At 41.4% G+C, this 18,034-nt stretch overlaps 1 protein-coding gene and 1 pseudogene across 1 annotated transcript; both read right to left on the bottom strand.

Moving 5' to 3' along the window:
• Positions 1-324: 324 nt before the first annotated feature.
• Positions 325-3,597, bottom strand: LOC119735423 (TLC domain-containing protein 5-like). Its single transcript, XM_038209123.1, has 3 exons — positions 3,491-3,597; positions 2,599-2,821; positions 325-1,642 (listed from the first exon to the last, which is right to left on the bottom strand). Exons 2-3 carry the CDS (start codon positions 2,807-2,809, stop codon positions 978-980), a joined length of 876 nt encoding a protein of 291 aa, XP_038065051.1. The 5' UTR covers positions 2,810-2,821; positions 3,491-3,597; the 3' UTR covers positions 325-977.
• Positions 3,598-7,568: 3,971 nt separating this feature from the next.
• LOC119736081 lies at positions 7,569-15,974 on the bottom strand (annotated as a pseudogene).
• Positions 15,975-18,034: the final 2,060 nt, after the last annotated feature.

Genomic DNA, 18,034 nt, shown 5'->3' with positions numbered 1-18,034 from the left:
GCCTTTTTTGTGATCCGTGGACAGAACTCTTAAAACGGTGGTTGTGTTTAAAACTCCGTAACCTGAAAAGTCCATGTCTGATTTGAATGATTCTTAAACTAAAAGAAAGCTTATGCATTGGGCTTTTATATCCTAGATTTTGAAAGTGCTACATGCACCTTTTTTTACTCACCCTGTATTTCTCATTTCTTTTTGAAAATCACTAGTTTCTGTTAATACACATAAAATGCTGCTCTGCGACGCACTGTTTAAAAAGTGATACACCCTTTTATGACTGCGGAAGAATTATGCTTCCACCTCAATGTTAGTTCTTATTATAACACTTTGGCATATCTTGAAACCACTCATAATCACACAGCGTTCTCTTTGCCAGAACCCGCCCAGTATCCACTTTGGATACAATTCTTGGTCCAACAAATATAATTCAATAAGGCCGCCATTTACGCCAAAATCCTTTTAAATTTTCATCTTTTCTGCACAATATTGTCTTTGTTTTACTTTTGGGAGTAGATGTACTATAGCATTACAAAATGCAAAGCATTACATGTAATAAATTCACCATAACTTCATTATAGTGCCATGCCACATTTTGTTGAAAAATGCAAATTGTGGGTCAAAATCACCAGGATGATTTTGCCCATAAAAATAGGCATAGCGCCCTCGAGCCGTGACTTTAGATTCCAGGATTTAGTCAGTTTGATGGATACTGTTCAAAATGCTTGTACCAAATTTGAAGGTATTTGAGTGACAAATATAGCAATTGTGCAAAAAACCCCACCTGTTTGACCAAATAGGCAAAAATGTTATAAACGCTCTGACTTGTTGTCACCGCAGTGCAACTCAATGGCGTCATGTTGTAGATTCCCGGCCAACCAAATAAAGATTATTGAAAATAATGTGCCCCCAACGGTCCTGAGAAGATTAAAAAAAGCCCTGTTCTGACCGGGTTCTCGAAGGATAAAAAAAGGAGAATCAGTCTAAATGTTGTGGTGTTTGAAAAGCAGTTGCTGCTTGATGTATTTCATTGTGAAACCAAGTGATTTATGCATAGTGATTTCTTCGAATGTGTCTGTACTGTTACTAAGTTGGTTTTTATTTACGCTCTCCGCTGGGGATTTAATCCTTGCTTCACTTGCACGATCCCCTCGCGTCAGATGCCACAACATGGCTGTGTACCTCTTGAGGGCGTACTCCAGGATCCCGACAAACAGGATGGCGTTCATTACACCCATGGCGACCGCGAAGAACTTGATCGGATCCGCGGTTTGGGGGTGCGTGACCACGCAGTACGAGAGATACTGCGCGATGACGCCACGAATGATGACGTAGCTGAACACGAAGGCCAGGTCGTTGATCTCGTACCACGTGTCTCCTTTCCGGAGCCCCACCTCGCGCAGGAACCAGCGCAGCTGAAACATCGGGTTGGTGCACTCCATCAGGCCGATGGCAACGCTGACCTCCGTGCCCGACACGCCCATCCAGAGTGACGTCATCATGCCGGCCATCGCGACCACGTGATGGACGGCCATGATGTGGGTCTCGCGTCCGTAGATTCGGAACGCCAGGCAAAATGTCGTATCGAAGATGAAGTACCCGAGACAAGTGACTTGAACGAAGACTTCAAAGAAGTTGGAAACACCGCCTGGAAAATAGAGGAGGAGGAAGAGTACAGAGCTGGACTAGATTAAAGTAGCTGGTAGGACTAACGAGACCTCTTAAAAGTTATCTTCAAAAAGTTAGAAATAACGCCAACAAAATAAGACGATAAAGGTACAATGAGCTACGTGCGCGACTAAAAGAGGGCGTGTTTTTACCTCTTTTGAGAGCTCCGTGGACGGGGAACACAGCGTGCGCGTATTGTACTGTACTGGTTCGTGCGCAGAGTGTGCAAAAGCTATAGCAACCGCGTCTTCGCGTGAGCGTCAGGCATTGATCTCCATATATGGAGATCAATGGCGTCAGGCGTCGTCGGCGCACGAATACATTCGAATTCAGCTTGCAATGGTCTCCGAGACTAATCTCCGCCTCCAATAATTTTGGAGACACTCGAAATACGCAATGGATGGATCGGGAACCAGTTTAGATCATCCCTAACTCTCCTTTTCTGGCCGTTGATGGGGTACCTGTGCACATAGAGCTCAACTTTCTATGAATACAGGTTTATTGAAAAATGATAAATTACCCGGTCTCATGGCTAATAAATCCATTGCATATGTTTTGAAAGTATATGTACCGAGCACTTGAAATCCATCTAAAAATGCCACAGTTTTGGGCGCCTGGTTTAATGTATTACATTGTATTTATCGACTGAGGAAGAGTATTTGGGCGGTTTCGGGTGTTACAGTGAGTAATAGGCAGGGCGGTTTCGTGTGCTACAGTGACTTAATAGCGTTTCATTTATACAACAATAAATTGACAATTGTACCGTTTCAACATGACACTTTTCTGGGTCGGTCAGTGGGTCGGTGGGTTGGTGGGTCGGTGGATGGGTCGTTGGGACGGTGGGTCAGTGGGGTGGGTGGGTACAAAGAGCACACTGTGATGGTTTCCTGGGACCCCCCCCCCCCCCCACCCCCTAATTTTGGACGGTAAATTTACCTGGCTGGGTGAAAGGCGACTGGTTGTTCCAGACGCCGAAGGCCAGTGACATGATGGAGACGGTCAGTCCGTGAATGCCGGCCACCGTTCGGCCGTTCCAGCCGTAGCTTCGACATGGCTGCAGGTAGCTGACCAGGCCGAACAGAGCTGTCCAAGCGGCGGTCGACACGGCCACCGTCTGGGCAATGCCCCAACCACTCGGTGCATTCATCGTGCTTATAAGCTGCGGCTGTATGAGCGTTGAGGAGAGAACACTAATTAGTGATGTGTTTTTGACATTTGGCTGACATAATAATTATGAGTGTGATTTTTTGAGTGAGTCCATTAGGGGAAATACAAATTACTCCAAATAGTTCCCTGGTGTTCATTGTGCATCCTGTCTCAAAAGATTAATAGGGACAATGTTATGATAAACCAAGCAGGGGAACTCCTGTCATTGTCTTGCGAACATCTCCGTCAAGAAATTACAGTCACTTTTTGTTCTCACTGTCACTTCGCCTCAGCAAGGTTCCGTAGTTCACCAATATTGCACTTTTGAATAATGCTACACTTCGTTGACTTTTATGGTACCGGACCCTTAATTTCATTAAAAGCAACACTTCGGACAGCTTAATACCGTCAACATGTGGGTGTATGATTTTGTGAAACATGAATGCTGTTGAGAAATATGTTCAAAACAGATTTGAATTTTTTTAATTAAAGAAAAATTTGATATTTTAGACATAAACACAACATTTTTTTTAACGAAACTGCGTCCGAATGCTTGAGATTACCCATTTATGAACTCGTGGCCGATTTAGAATGAAACATTTTGTCAAGTTAGTGTCAGACAGCAGCACCGAGAACTCAGCTTTCAAACAAATAATCCAATGTCTTTTCATAGCATACTCACCGATGAATTCTGATGGCAAAAGACCAGGTCTGGTTGAGGTACAGTACGACGTGTTCTTGTGTTTGAAGATCGGCAGTTAGAATGAGAACCGCGCGGTGTTACAGCTCTGATCGTCAGTCAAAAAATAGAGTCCAATCATACACAATGGGCAATGTTTTCAAGAACAAATTCTGTCAATAGCCTTAGAGAATCTCCCAGCAGGTGTACCAGCGCATTTGCAGAATTGCCCGGAATAACCTTTTAACACGAGGTAACCTTTTCGGACAAAAACCGAAGACCACACATAGGTCTACGTAGCAAGGCAGTAATGTAGATCCGCCTATGTTATACCCAATCCGCTCGTACGCTTGAGTATACCATGGATTTAACCCATTTTTGTGTGTGTCCCAAAATGTAGGGCCTTATAAAATCTTTAAAAGTGCATTTTTTTTTAATGTCCCGTGTTCCTAGCAACTGAGAGCGCTGATGCTGTGATATGTCACCAAACACAAATAGGGGCGGATCCACGAATTGTTGCGAGGGTGGGTGGGGGGGGGGGGGTCAGGACCGTCCGAATTTTGCCTGACCGATTGTTGCAGGCAGGCTGACATCAACCTCGTTCCCAGGTTGTCGAGCAGTACGCTCCCACCACTACCCGCTCTCTCACCCTAGTATTGGATCATTTGCAAATGTTACAAACTCATCCCGCCAATATGCGGTATTACATTTCGTATTAATATGAGCAAATTGAAAAGGAAAGGAGTATTTTTGAGAGGGCGTGGGCGTTATAATTACAATGATCATGAAAACACGTAATGCACGTTGGAAATAACACCAGCAAGTACACGATATAAGTCCATTACTACCCAATAAGCCATTTGCGTGTTAAATTTGCATAAAATCTGGAACACTGACTTAATCCAGTGCTTTGCACGTTTTAAGTTTGCATTCTCCCGACCAAAGAGACTGTTACTATATCACGTGATTCGGGGCAAGCCTTATGCTAGCAACCCCAGCCCCAGAATGGTCTGGTGTCTTTGTGCCATTCTCACCCATTGTGAACAATGTATTGGTGCTGAGCGTCTCTTACGTAACCATGCAAGAGCTTGCCCCGAATCATGTGATTAGCAACAGTGTCTTTGGTCTGGAGTATTCAAAGTTAAAATGTGCCAAGCATTCTGAGCAAGTCAGTGTACCAGATGTTTTTGAAATGTAAATCACAAAGGGTATAAGTTACTCGCAAATGGCTTATTGCGGTATCAAATGGACACAGGAAGACATTTTCCTACACAGGGCTTATTGGCAACGAGGTTGGAAATAAAATAAGCACTGGGAACGAGGTTGAGGCGGACATATAGCCAATGCTGCACATTGCTACTGATGCACTTATCGTTATATATTTTATGCCAAGTAAAACACAGTACAATAACGTTTACGGGCTTTCTGTACATGAGCCGTAAATAATAGATAATAGAATAAAATAATGTAAGCCAAAAGTCTGATTATTTTAACTTTTTTAATACTTTCTTGGAAATATTTGTTGACGGGAATAGGGCCTACGGGAATCAAAACGCCAAAAGGCATTTGCATGGTCCTTTGTGTAACGCGAGAAAAGAAATTTTAATCGTTTTTATTCAAAACGGTGATAACAGATGCTGCATGAATTATCGTCCATGATTCACAATCATACCCTTAAGGTAATTATTTCGGGCTGAATGATACTTTAGCAGTAATCAAACTAAAATATTCAGTTCGGGAAATTCAGCAGACACAAACTGTTTATCTCCGTTTACTAGACTATGCAACCCACAGATAGAATGATGAGTTCGTCGGTGATGATATTCCGAATTGGGAATTTCAGATGTGATATGGAGAAAAAAGCCCACTTTTGAATCGGTTGATTTTCTGAAATGAAAAAAGAAACCTGAATATCACCGCTTGATATTATTTTAGTCGTGGCGAAATGTTCGCACTGGGATCAAAGACGTCAGGCCACTGGACCACGTGCATGAAATGATTACATTCAATAAAGCTGACCATCAGTAGCTGTGCAAGCGACACAATGAATAAAATCCGATTGTCTTCACCACGCTTTTCAAAATTCGGTTAAACTGTTTAATGAAAAAAAATCTTACACCGAGCACTGAGCGCACATGAACAACTCAACATGGCTCCTTCTACAAAAAGCAGCCATACCGGAAATGCGAGATGAAAGTTTATGTTGCACTGCATGATGGGACGATTGGCTATGGCCGCTTTGGCGTGCAAAGCTGACATTTAATCCGGAAATTTGAGATGTCTATATTAGAAATAGATATATCTCTATTAGCAACAGAATATCTCTATTTGAAATACTGATGTCTCTATTTGAAATAGAGATATCTCTATTAAAACACAGATATCTCTATTTCGGGATTAAACGTTAAATTTGCACGCCATAGTTTGTGATGCACACAATTACAAGTTCTTGAGCTCACTGCCCCTTCACTTCATACTTGCGATCACCCACAAAAGATTCTGCGACCCATTTCTTAAATTTTGACTTCATCTCAAGTTTGGGTTTTCGCTTCAAATTTGGAGACCTTGACGTTTGATAATTTCGGCTCAACATTTTAATCCAGCATTTCTTCTGGAGAAAGCCGACGTCTAATTGACTCTCTCACAAGTTTTAACATTTAATTTACGTATTTTATTTGAAAACTTGAAATGTTGCAAGGCTAAAACCGAAGATGAAGACGAAACCAAGATTTCAAAAAGGCCACGGTAGTATAACAGTGTAAAACTCTGTCCCATTCAAAACAGGTCGAAAGGAACCTTCAATTAAACTATATTAGGAAGTAAATAAATATTTTAAAAAGTTACATGTCAGAGTCACTGCATCTTAACAAAATGAGTTACAGTATAAAAAAAACCATAAACACTAGCATATAAATACGTCATGTAGGAAAAATAATTCAAAAAATATAACAACAAATTATGACTTTGTGAAACAATATTTCTTAGTCGGCAATTATTATATTAATCAGCTGCCGTGGTGCACTGACATGCTTCAATTTAAAAAAAAAAACAATTATAGTTTTACAAATTACAACAATTTAAAAAAATACTATTTGATGACACTGTAACACGCCGTTTCGGGGAGTAAAACATTTATGTGCTTGAAATAAAATAAATTGTCTAACATACTCAGTAGCCCAAGTCAAGTTTCACTTTATTATCATAGTGTAAACGAATCACATCATGCTCATAGGGCGAGTCAAAAAAGACAGTGACCAAGTTTGAAAAAAAAAATACTTAAAGGGAAAATACAACATTTGCAAACATCAAAAAATAAAACTACCAAATTATTTTGAAATACCTTGCTGGACTGTTAGTGAATGACAGTGTAAAGCATCCTGTAAAATCATGGCACCTGGTATACTGTCATTTTCAAGAAAAGTGGTATTTTTGTATCAATTTCCAACGCTGATTGGCCGATCAGCGTTGGAAAAAAACTGGCCTTTTTTCAAATACTGGCCCCAGTTGACCATCGCACTTGTTTGCAATCGATTACACACCTATGAACGGGTACAAGCCAGCTAGACTGGTTCCCTGACCTTACAATTCCCCAATGTATGTAAACTGCTCTGTTTCTTCTTAAATGGAGTCAGGGAACCAGACTACAGGAAAATGATTGTTTTTCTTGGTTTTTATAGCATTTTCGAACCCAAAACCTCAAAAAAGTCAGTGTAACTATATTTGCTATATATTTCCAACCCCCCAATTCCATCCATTTCTGAAAATTACAGCAAAAGCAAATGATGTATATTCCCTTTAAAGTAACATAGGAATAACATAAGCAGCTCTATGAAATTGGCCCATGCATAGACGAGGTTCAGGTCAATAGTGAAGTCCGTATGGGCTCCGTGCGCCGACGAAAGAGGACGCCCTTTTACCCAGCAACGACGTCCCATGGGCGGGACATTTCGCTGGTTGCCGCGCACCGTTCCTTGTGTGGGACGCAAGTACACCAGGGGATTTGTACTATGTACACGCAGTGGCCGCGCTCCGCGGCAAATGAATTGCAGTCAGGCAAGATGGCGTCGGTCGGTCACCCCCATCTGTACTGTCTTTGCCGGTGAGGGGGTACTTGTGAACGGAGCGGATAGGTTCGAACAGCCAAAAATCAACTTTGATAGAAAAGTGTTATTGTTAAAAACGGCTTCCTTGAACAGAGTTGTCAAAATGTTTTCACAGTAAAATGTAGAACTTATTAATCATATCTTCGTTTTATCAAGAGCCGGTAGATCCTCCGTTCCTCCTTTGCGACCGGAGTGCGAAAATTTATTATAAACCACCACCATTATTTGCGCCATGAATATTATGCTGACAACATAAAGCAAGACCCCTCCCAACTTGAAGAACGGATGGGGCAGAGGGTGAAGCAGGTAGTGGTAGACCCAGTAGGAACCGATCCCCACACGGATTAAAGCAAAGGCCACGAGGAACAAGAGCTGGTTCAACTCGTACAGGATCCCCCCGTGATGCCTGCGTTGCGCATGAGCCAGCGTATCTGCAACATGGGGTTGGTCAGTTCAGCCAGGAACAAACTGAAGCCAATTTCCGTGCCAGAGAGGCCGGATACCAGTGACGCGCTGGTGAACATAATACAGACCAGATGGTGCACGATCATGGCTGTGTTGTGCTTAGTGTCGTAAAGAATACTCCTGAGGAAATCGTACACGAAATAGCCGTTGCATACCACCATTGTACTTATCTCGTAGGAGTTCGATTTGCCACCTGGTAGAAGAAAATCAAGAAGAAACCGCGTGATCAAAACATGAACAAAGTGCTTTTTATGAGCCCTTCCCTTAAAAAAATATCCAAAAACACAACCCTTCCCCAGAGAAAACTGATATTTTTTAGAAATAAAGTGATTTCAAAATCGGCTTGCTGTACACTTCACGAACTTCATCACCATTATCACAATCACCAGCATCAGCACTATCACCGTCATCACGATCAGCGGCCGAGTTTAGTGAGCCTGCCAAACAGGAAATATTTGTAAGCTAATTTCGGTGCTAGCTGAGCAAAAAAATGTGAAAAACCTGTGAGAAAGACTACACATCACATTTGGTAGAATCCTGTGAGAAAGACTACACATCACATTTGGTAGAATCTTCATATGCTAAGCTAGGATTCTATTTGCATATTGTATAATATATTGTAGGTCAGGCAGCAGCCACTGCGCTAACAATAAACACGATGGCCCTAAGTCTCTGGTTTCTGGTATGCGTGCTCGTCGCCGTTGCCATGCGCGTCGGCAAAATTAAAAAAGGTTTTTTTCCAACGTAAGATAATTTCTCAAAACCGCCAAACTCACTGGTTCGACTGGAATCCTGCTGCTGCATAATTCTAACGTTTTTAGATGTGGTTACGATCGAGTATAAGCTTTATGTGGCCATTCTGGGCTCCCATATATTTTGCACAGAATAGTTGGGCACCATTTGCAGACGGTGTTGTATTTTTGTTATTGTGTGTGTGGAAGCCAGACGTGTGTGTGGAAGCGATGGTCGTGTATTTGGAACCTGTAAACACTTTTTAATTAGCGCAATATAGGGAGCAGACTAATGACCAGCCTGCATCACAGGCACGATGTTGATGTCGCTGTATGATCTGACGTTACCGTTTTCTCTGATCCAAATTTCCCGAAGAATGTTCGTGTCGGTCGAGATCGTAAGTGGGTGCAGAATTCTCAAGCCTTATGGCCTTACGGCTTTACTGAGGTCACCTCAAGCTCCACCCTGAAGGATATTTTTGAGAGCTTTAAGGGGATCGAAGCGTCATCATCTGCAACATCAGCCGACATTTGAAGGAAAAAAAAGTAGGGGAAAAAAACAAGCTCCATACCAGGGGCTTTTGAAGATTGGAGGGCTGGCTACCGAGTTCAGCAATAACTTGAAGTTTGCCGTGACATTAAAAACCGGTGTGGACGGTAATTCTGTCCCCCGGTAAAACTGTCCGGGGGACAGAATTACCTAGGTAAAAGTGTCCTCCCCGGCCCGTTAATTCTGTCCCCCTCCACACTCTAAAAACACTCTAGTTAAATTTGACTAGAAATCAGTCCAAGTTGCACCCAGCTGACCCTTGCTGCATTCAGCTGGGTGCAAGTTCGACTGTTTTCTAGTCAAATCTAACTAGGTGTTTTTACAGTGCAGGTAATTCTGTCCCCCTCCAGGTAATTTTGTCCCCCTCCAGGTAATTCTGTCCCCCTAGTTTTGCAACGCAAATAGGCCAGTTCTCTAGATTGTTTTTATGAATTCACTCTACAAGGTGTACATTTTGGACTTTTAGTCCGCCCTCCATGGAGATGAAAATGCTTAATTCGGTTTCTTTCTTAGACATGAACACAATGTTTCGATTCGGAGTTCAGTGAAAATGCGGCGATGCATGGCGATGGCACTCGTCTCATTGATATTACGCCTACTTGGATTGGTCTGCGTTCCCATCATAGCGCGTAACGAAATTTTTTAGAAATGTCCTATTGGATGAATTTCCATTGTAGCGGGATACACATTATATAAAGATGTGATAATCACTGCCACATATCTTGCAGCATGTACTGGCGCGCGTTGGTGCTGGTTGCATGGGGACACATTTACCGGGGGGGGGGGGGAGACACTTTCATCGTTGGGCAGGGGGACATATTTACCTGGAGGGGGACAGATCTACCTAAGTAAAAGTGTCCCCGGACAGATTTACCGGGTCACGGGACGGTAAATTTGTCCGGGGGACACGTTTACCAGGGGGGACAGAATTACATGTCACACCTGCTCACGGCAAACTTGAAACCAAGTTTTGATGACTCACAGAGACTCCTCTCTTAGTCTTACCTGGATGAGTAAACGGCCAGGGGTTGTAGAAAAACCCAAATGTGGAAGCCATGACGAGGATGGTGACAGCATGTATGATCACCACGAGCCGAGAATTCCACTCGTTGGACTTATGAGGCCGGAGGAAGCACAGGGCACGGTAGAGGGCGCACCATCCCAGGAATGAGGTTATTGTAAGCAGTAGGAAGTTCAGCAGCTCCATGGCTGCTTCGAATCGGTTGCCTCGAGCTAACAAATAAACAGAATAAACACTCAGGTGCAGTAAAATGACACAGTCATAAATTTCTTTTCACTGAGTACTCATAAAATGAAACTAGAGGGCGCTATACAGTGAGAGCGATTTTGTTTTGTTTTAAAGGAACCGTTGTTCCTTGCGATTAGATGACTTGAGTTCAAACAAAAAGCCGTTCAAACAAAAAGCCGTAAACATCTATAGTTCTATACATGTACCCCGGACTGCTGATTAGTACAGCTGTTTGAGAGCTCACAGAAATAGAGCGAACGACCATTTCTGTAGCTTGCCGATGGAGACTTTTAAGACTTTTGTGGCAGCAAACACATCGGTCCTTTTTACGGTCCTTTCATGTTTAAACTATGCTTCCTCACCCTGGTACCATGATCATCTGCAAGTCCAAAAATCTTGCCCGTTATAACGAGGGACGGAATAGTCTGGTCCCCGGCAGTGCTTTAAATCAGTGTTTGGGGTATAGGCTGGATCAATTTGTCTTGGCGTCAGATCATGATAAAAATTATCACTGTATTTTAGTTGTAATATACCTCTTACCCAACCAACATGCAGCATTGCATGAAACATTGGATTTTAAGCAGGACTGTTTTTTTGACGTAATAATAAGGCAATGAACGTAAAAAACAAGCAATTCACGTTGGAAATAACATCACCAAGTACAGGATCAATCCAAAATGATCGTTAGGATAGCCACCCACACTCTTACGACACCTGTGTTTCCAATACAATATAATTGGAAATACAGATGTCGTATTAAAAGGAAGGGATAGGCCTAATCAGCCACTTGCGCCATTGGATTGGGCATTATAGGCACAAGCATGGAGCTCAATGGGCATAATCTTCATCGGTATACCCAGATTGATGTGCTAGAATATTTCAATTTTTAATGCAAATGTATGTAGAAATAGTCTTTTTAGAATATTTCTATTTTTAATGTGTGTATAAATAGTCTTTTAAAAATGATTTCTGTCATATTGAAAATTGTAAGACACTGCCAGAATGGTATGAACAATAAAAACCTCCAATTCAATTCGATTCAGTGACTCGAGGCTCTCGATTGCTCAAAACTTGCATAGCACGATTGGTGTTTATTATTTATAGACCATTGACGCCATATTTGACTCCGTGCCAGTTTCTATCCGACAGACGAATGCGCAGGCCCCTATTTCCCCCGTATCGTGTGGTGTAACGTGGACATCTTACACAACAGGGATTAACTTCTTGCTTGTTGAAAGTTGACGGCACATAACAACAACGACTACTGTCTCTGAAAACAAAATACCTTTATCCGTGTTTTATTATTTACGCACTGACGTTATTTGCTAGGATAAATCAGAATGAAATTAAAGAGGAACGTCGAGGGTGCTTGGGACAGACTTAAGCCTAAATTACCCAGGCCGTTTACGAAAAAGGCTTCCAGAGCTATGAATACGTATATGGCCATCATGTTCCAAAGTAGTTACACCACGATACAATAGCTCTTTTAAGCGCAAATATAAATAACAAAGTATACGGCATAATAAACCGTTCTCTATTCAAGCGCAACCACTGATTTCAAGTTGCATACGTGCAGTCATGCACAACATGTCTGATCTGATTGGGATACATGTACTTCTCGCAAGGGGGCGGGTCTTTATCATGTAAATTTAACTTGTCAATCGAGAACTGCAAAGGAGGTTTTCTTCGAAACATGCTGGTAGGTATACACTACCTTCCTTGTGACAGGGGAACCGTTTCATTTTATGAAAAAATGATGGGAAAAAAAAATCTTATTTACACAATTTGTTTGCCGTGTGAGACACGCCAAATACTGGAAATATTATGTCCACGGACTCTGATAAAAAACAACAACCCTAGATAAAAACTCCATGCCCCACGTTGGGCCCAAGCAGTACTGGTCTGCACTGCTTTTCAACCCGGTGACAGACATAGTTTTAACCAACATTGAGTACAGTTTAAAAAAGAGCTGCTTAGAATGAATGGTTTCCCATGGTAAATTTACCCCATGCATATCTAGGTTTAGTTGTATGCATCTTCATGTATGTCAAAAAACAACAGAACAAAAACACAAAAAACACCCCTACAAAAAAAAAAAAAGATGAATAAGTAAATCGGAAAGAGTTCCATAGCTGGACATCACTTGACATGCTGTGCACAAACGCTATGACAGGTCTGAAAGATTCCAAGTGTTTTCTCAGTAAATGCTTCAATATTTTCCCTGCAAAATTTGTCTTTTAGGCCATGTTATTGCTTTCTGATGGCTGATAGGTCAATGCAGGGAAAATTAGTGATCCCCGTGTACGCGATTCTGCCCATCAAAATCAACTGTTCAACTGTGCAATACTGTTCACAAATTAACTTGAAAAATCCAACTGGAATCAATCAAACGTTGTGCGATAATGAAGTAGATACCTCTGTGATTCAATTATCCATCTCAAGCAGAGAGTCTGATGATCATGTTCAAAAGAGGAAATAGTGAAAACATGAAAATAGTTAGCCCGCTGACTGAAGTCTACATGCAATACACCAAACAGTTGGACAGAAAAGTAATTACGTCTGATCTTTTGGTGGTCAGGAACTATTTATAGACACCAACTCGATAGGATGTTTTTTAATTGTTATTTCCTTCCATCCACTCCCGTTGTTATTGTAGGGAGTGTGTGGCCTAGTGGTTAGGGTTCGTGACTCATGATCAGGGTGTCCTTGAGCAAGCCACTTCACCCCCACTAATACCTCTCTCCACACAGAAGTATAAATGGGTACCGGCTTATAGCTGGGGAGTAACCTCCGATGGACTGGCATCCCATCCAGGGGAGTAGAAATAATTCTGTGTTATCTTGTGCTACTGAATCGGAGATAAACGCCAGCCCGGTGGGCCACATTGGCTCGCGACAGACTTTACTACATACTACTCTGTTATTGTAAGCAGTTTATCTGATTTTACACAGTTCTAAAAAAGCGTTCGTTCGGTAAAAAAAAAAATGCACATTGATGTGGTGCGACACGGTGTTATCTAAAACGATCCTGAGGTTATGGGCACTCCGAACCCAGACGGAATTTTAAAGATCAGTATGACATTTGTACCTCTGTAACTATGTAAAAGAATAGCAGTTTGGAATATATACTTCGCTTGCTTACATCTGCTTCAAACTTTCATTGCAACGTTCACTGCTCTGTGAATTAAATATGCCAGGGTCCAACCAGGGGTCAACTACGAGTCAACCCATTGAGTGAACGGCCGCATTCAGAGAAAAAATATCAAAAAGTTCAACCGATCTGAGGACCTGTATAGCGATAGTCACAATATTAATTTAATTTTAAAAAAAAGCAATGAAAGAAAATAGATTTATGATACATAATAGACTAATGACAAAATACTGGCTTAAGTATGACAAAACATTGGCGTTTGACACAATCTTATATTTTTTGTACTGGACATGTCAAGTGTGTCAATTTTGTAATACTTAGATGCCAAGTCCACATTTCTAACATTAATCTCCTAGATCATATCACCAGATTTGTATAATGTTTGTTTTTCTGAAATACGACCGTCTACATTCTTGCTAGCCTCATTAATGTGTCTCAAATACGGAACTTCCTCCAGGCTGTGAGCCACACATCAATACATCATGTTAATTTTTCTGAAAAGTTGTGTTTTCTTAATTTGAAATCTAGACCTTTTTCACTTGATATTTGTTATGGAAGCTACTTTTGAGGTTCATAAGTTATCTGTACACGTCCACATGCACACATCCCCGATCAAAGTTTTGCTAAAACCTGGAGTAGAGATTATTTTGCATAAATCTGCATGTGCTGACCCATGTTCTTATTCCTTCATGGCTGACCTAATCTGAAAATTTAGGACTCGCAATTCTTTGTATGAGTGTCCAAAACTTAAAGGTATACTGAAAGGATGCAACACAAGAAAATAAGCTGGCACGTGAAACAACCAGTCCAACACCCCTTTAATACTGCATCAATCAACTGTATAAAAAAAAAAAAAATAAAAAAAAACATTTGAGACCGGTGTCATATGAAAATCGGACTCGTATGAAAATCGGACTCTTTTCCCCTTTTATTGGTTAAACCCTCTCACGTGACCGGTCTCTCTCCCATTTACCTATGCATGAGCATGCGCAATACCACCAATGAGTCCGTATTTCACTAAACCTAAATTCATGCTACACCTGTATTAATTAGAGCTACACATCTCTTCATAGTCTGCCACCAGACTAGCCATCAGACTACTTAAGAGGTTAATCGTTTCTAGTTGGACATGTATCGATCAGTCTCGTCTTCAAATTGAAATCACTTGGCTTCACTTCAAGTGCAAAATATTGAAGAAAGTCTCCTTAAAAAAATGAATTGAGACTTAAAACTTGGCTGGTGAAATACTGTGGACCTTAATTGTCTTTGCTTCGTGATGTTTTTGAAAAATTTTGGGAAAGATTCCCACATCTGGCCATCATTTGTCACCCTGTGCACAAACCCTATGAGACTGGTCTGAAAATTTCGAGGTGTTTTCTCACTAAATACTTCAATATTTTCCAAGGATTATTATCGATGGCTGGTAGGTCACTGAAGGGAAAAATTAGTGATGGCAAAATATGGGAATCTTTCCGTATTTTGTTTGCTAATAAACTGTAGAGTGAGTAAAGTTGGCCTGAATTTGTTTTGCATTTTCGTTTTTTGCAATCAAGATACGTCCCATAGTCTGGTGCTGACTCCACACATGGAGCTATAGCTCCATGCTCCACACAAGAAGGTGAAAACGATGACGAATTGAGGAAATATGTGGGGCACGCGGTGATGTTGATCATATACCTCCATGTGTTGATGAGGCCAGTCATTGAACATGCTGGTACCAGACGACCAGACAACACGATAATAGTGACATGGAGGAAGGTCCATGCATGTAATAATTCCGTGTATGGGTCGCACCAGGGGCCTTGCTAGCACGTGCATGCAGCCCTCCCACAATAAGTGCATACATAATGTACATTTTACCACTGAACGAGTACATTCAACCATATTGAACAATGATTCAACATGTCACGCAATGAATTATACCATGGAGGGGGCAGCGCAGCGCTACGATTATTCACACTCAGCGCCAGGGAGCAAGTAAATACCACTGATCAATGACCGCTGTGACATATAATATTACATTTACATGTACATGATTCTACTTACCAATGTAACGTACGACACAAGGCAGACCCCAGCAAGTACACGTGTGTGGTGTGGTTTCCTGTACTGATAGTAGATCAGTACACACTGCTGCATAGAGCAGCCCACTTGCACTGAATACACATATACGGCTGATTATGAATAGGTCTTTATCGGATCGGTGACAACCGGACCAGGGAGAGAATAACGCGTGGGAGGTTAGCGCACAGCCGGTCAGTGGTCTGGTGCCCCATGTCGCGCGCTGTTAGCTTACTCCATCCAAAGGCGGGAGTAAACCAATGAGCTGGGTATCAGACTGTTGTGGAGACAAACAGAAATGCGGAAGTAGCGCGCGCCCCATCATCAACAGAGAAAAAATAACATATTTTAAAGCTGCACAGCCGAGCAATAAACAATATCAATGATTTATAATATTTATTATATAAAAAAAACTGTCCATTGTACAAGTAGTACTTTAAAAAATAAACCGAAAGATCGAATGACTGATTGTGCCCACATTAGATTCCGCATTGTATCGGAGCATATGCAGCCTTGTATTGTACTTCTAGTTCAAGGCCGATCGGTCATTGTGTGTAATATATCGACAAAACAGGTATTTTTCAAATGCGGATCGGTATTGTATGAAATATCCGGTATCATATGATTGAAATAAATACTAATAAATAAACTATAAAAAATAAAATTGGCAGGATTACTTTATTTTTTGTGACGCTACTTTCAAAAATTAAAGCCACTCTACAAATTTAGCCTCACCATCGAGTTTTCTATTCCATTTGCTGTGATTGCAGTTGTAATTATTATGGACATGTAGTTTGATATTGGACAAAGATCGTGCCAGACATGGACTTCGAGATGGTTGTCTATTCCAGGCGCGGCCTAGAATAGTCGAAGATCAAACCAACAATATAGGGCCTGAAAGTTCATCCCTGGTGGGGCGCTTTCCGAACTTTTGATTGAATAGGAAAATGAATGTGCAAAATTTACAGAATTTGCAATTATTTTTGGAACATTGATTCTTTAAGAAAATCACCATCGGAAAAAGTCTTTGTAAAATTTATACTTGCATATCAATTTAAGGAAACTGATAAATCGCCTGACATGAAAGAGAAATATCGTGCCAACAATTGACCGCTCACTTCCGAAAATCTAAAACACATGCGGACTAGTGCAACTTACGCGCGCGTACCCCTAAATCGGTGTACGTAGATGAGAATAATTATCCGAAATTAGGTGAAAACTGAAAGTGAAATAGAACTAGAAGACCAAGATGTCTTTTAGGGTTTTGAAATTGTGTGAATAAACTTAAATATCTCATTAGTATTTACGAACAAATATGAAACTGACTGTTGAGAGGACTGCACCCACGATCTGCACAAAAGCCCTTAAAATGACAATACAGGATGTGAATTGAAGGTCGTAAAGGAAAGTTCGGTTTTACTCATCTGCAGCTGAGTTTTCCTCAATTTAACTTGTAGAATACCAAGATCAAATTCCAATAAGAGTGTTTCTTGAGGTGGTTGCAGTTAGAAATCATTCTGCCAAAATGTATAGACAAGGGCGGATCCAGAACACAATTTTTTTGGGGGGCCCAAAAATGTTTTGGTCCCCCAAAAAAGTTGGTCTAAAAAATTACGGCGTGGGGTTTGGGGCCCGCTTAAGGGCCGTGAAAAAAATTTTGGATTCTAGATGCTGTGTGGTGCGATCTGAGGCAATTTCTGACCACTTTAACCAATTTATTTTGAGGAAAAGATGGTGGTGTACTCATTGCCTGCCTTTATTGCGATGTCACATTAAAAAAAAAAAATTGGTTTCGTTTTTTTTTTTGGGGGGGGGGGGGCATGGCCCCCTTTGCCCCCCCCCCCCCTGGATCCGCCCTTGTGTATAGAAGGTAAAAGGGCAACCCAATGTAAAATGTCCATAGGCGGGCCGTGGGGCAGGGGACCGGCAGCTCGCTGCGTGACCTTTTACTTTCAGGCTCTGTGGCTCTAGACAAGAGGGGTCGCTGTGAATTGCAAAAGTCCTGTACACGGTTCGCATTAAGAGTGATCAATATTGGAAGGGAGTATCACCTATATAATAACCATCAGTCAATACAAAAAAATGTAATAAAGTGAAAGAGTGTAAAACAAGCTGTAATTGAATAGATATTATGGACACCTCAGAGAGTTGGGAGTTCTTTCCCTATTTTATTGAAGTGAGAGTATTAATCATTGATGTCTATGATAATTTATTTACTGGGCTGCACCCTCATGGGCG

Source organism: Patiria miniata, unplaced genomic scaffold (genome assembly GCF_015706575.1).
Source record: "Patiria miniata isolate m_02_andy unplaced genomic scaffold, ASM1570657v1 HiC_scaffold_29, whole genome shotgun sequence".
In the NCBI taxonomy this organism is placed as follows: Eukaryota; Metazoa; Echinodermata; class Asteroidea; order Valvatida; family Asterinidae; genus Patiria; species Patiria miniata.
The sequence above is the reverse complement of the archived record's forward strand: the minus strand, read 5'-3'. Positions and strand labels throughout refer to the sequence as shown.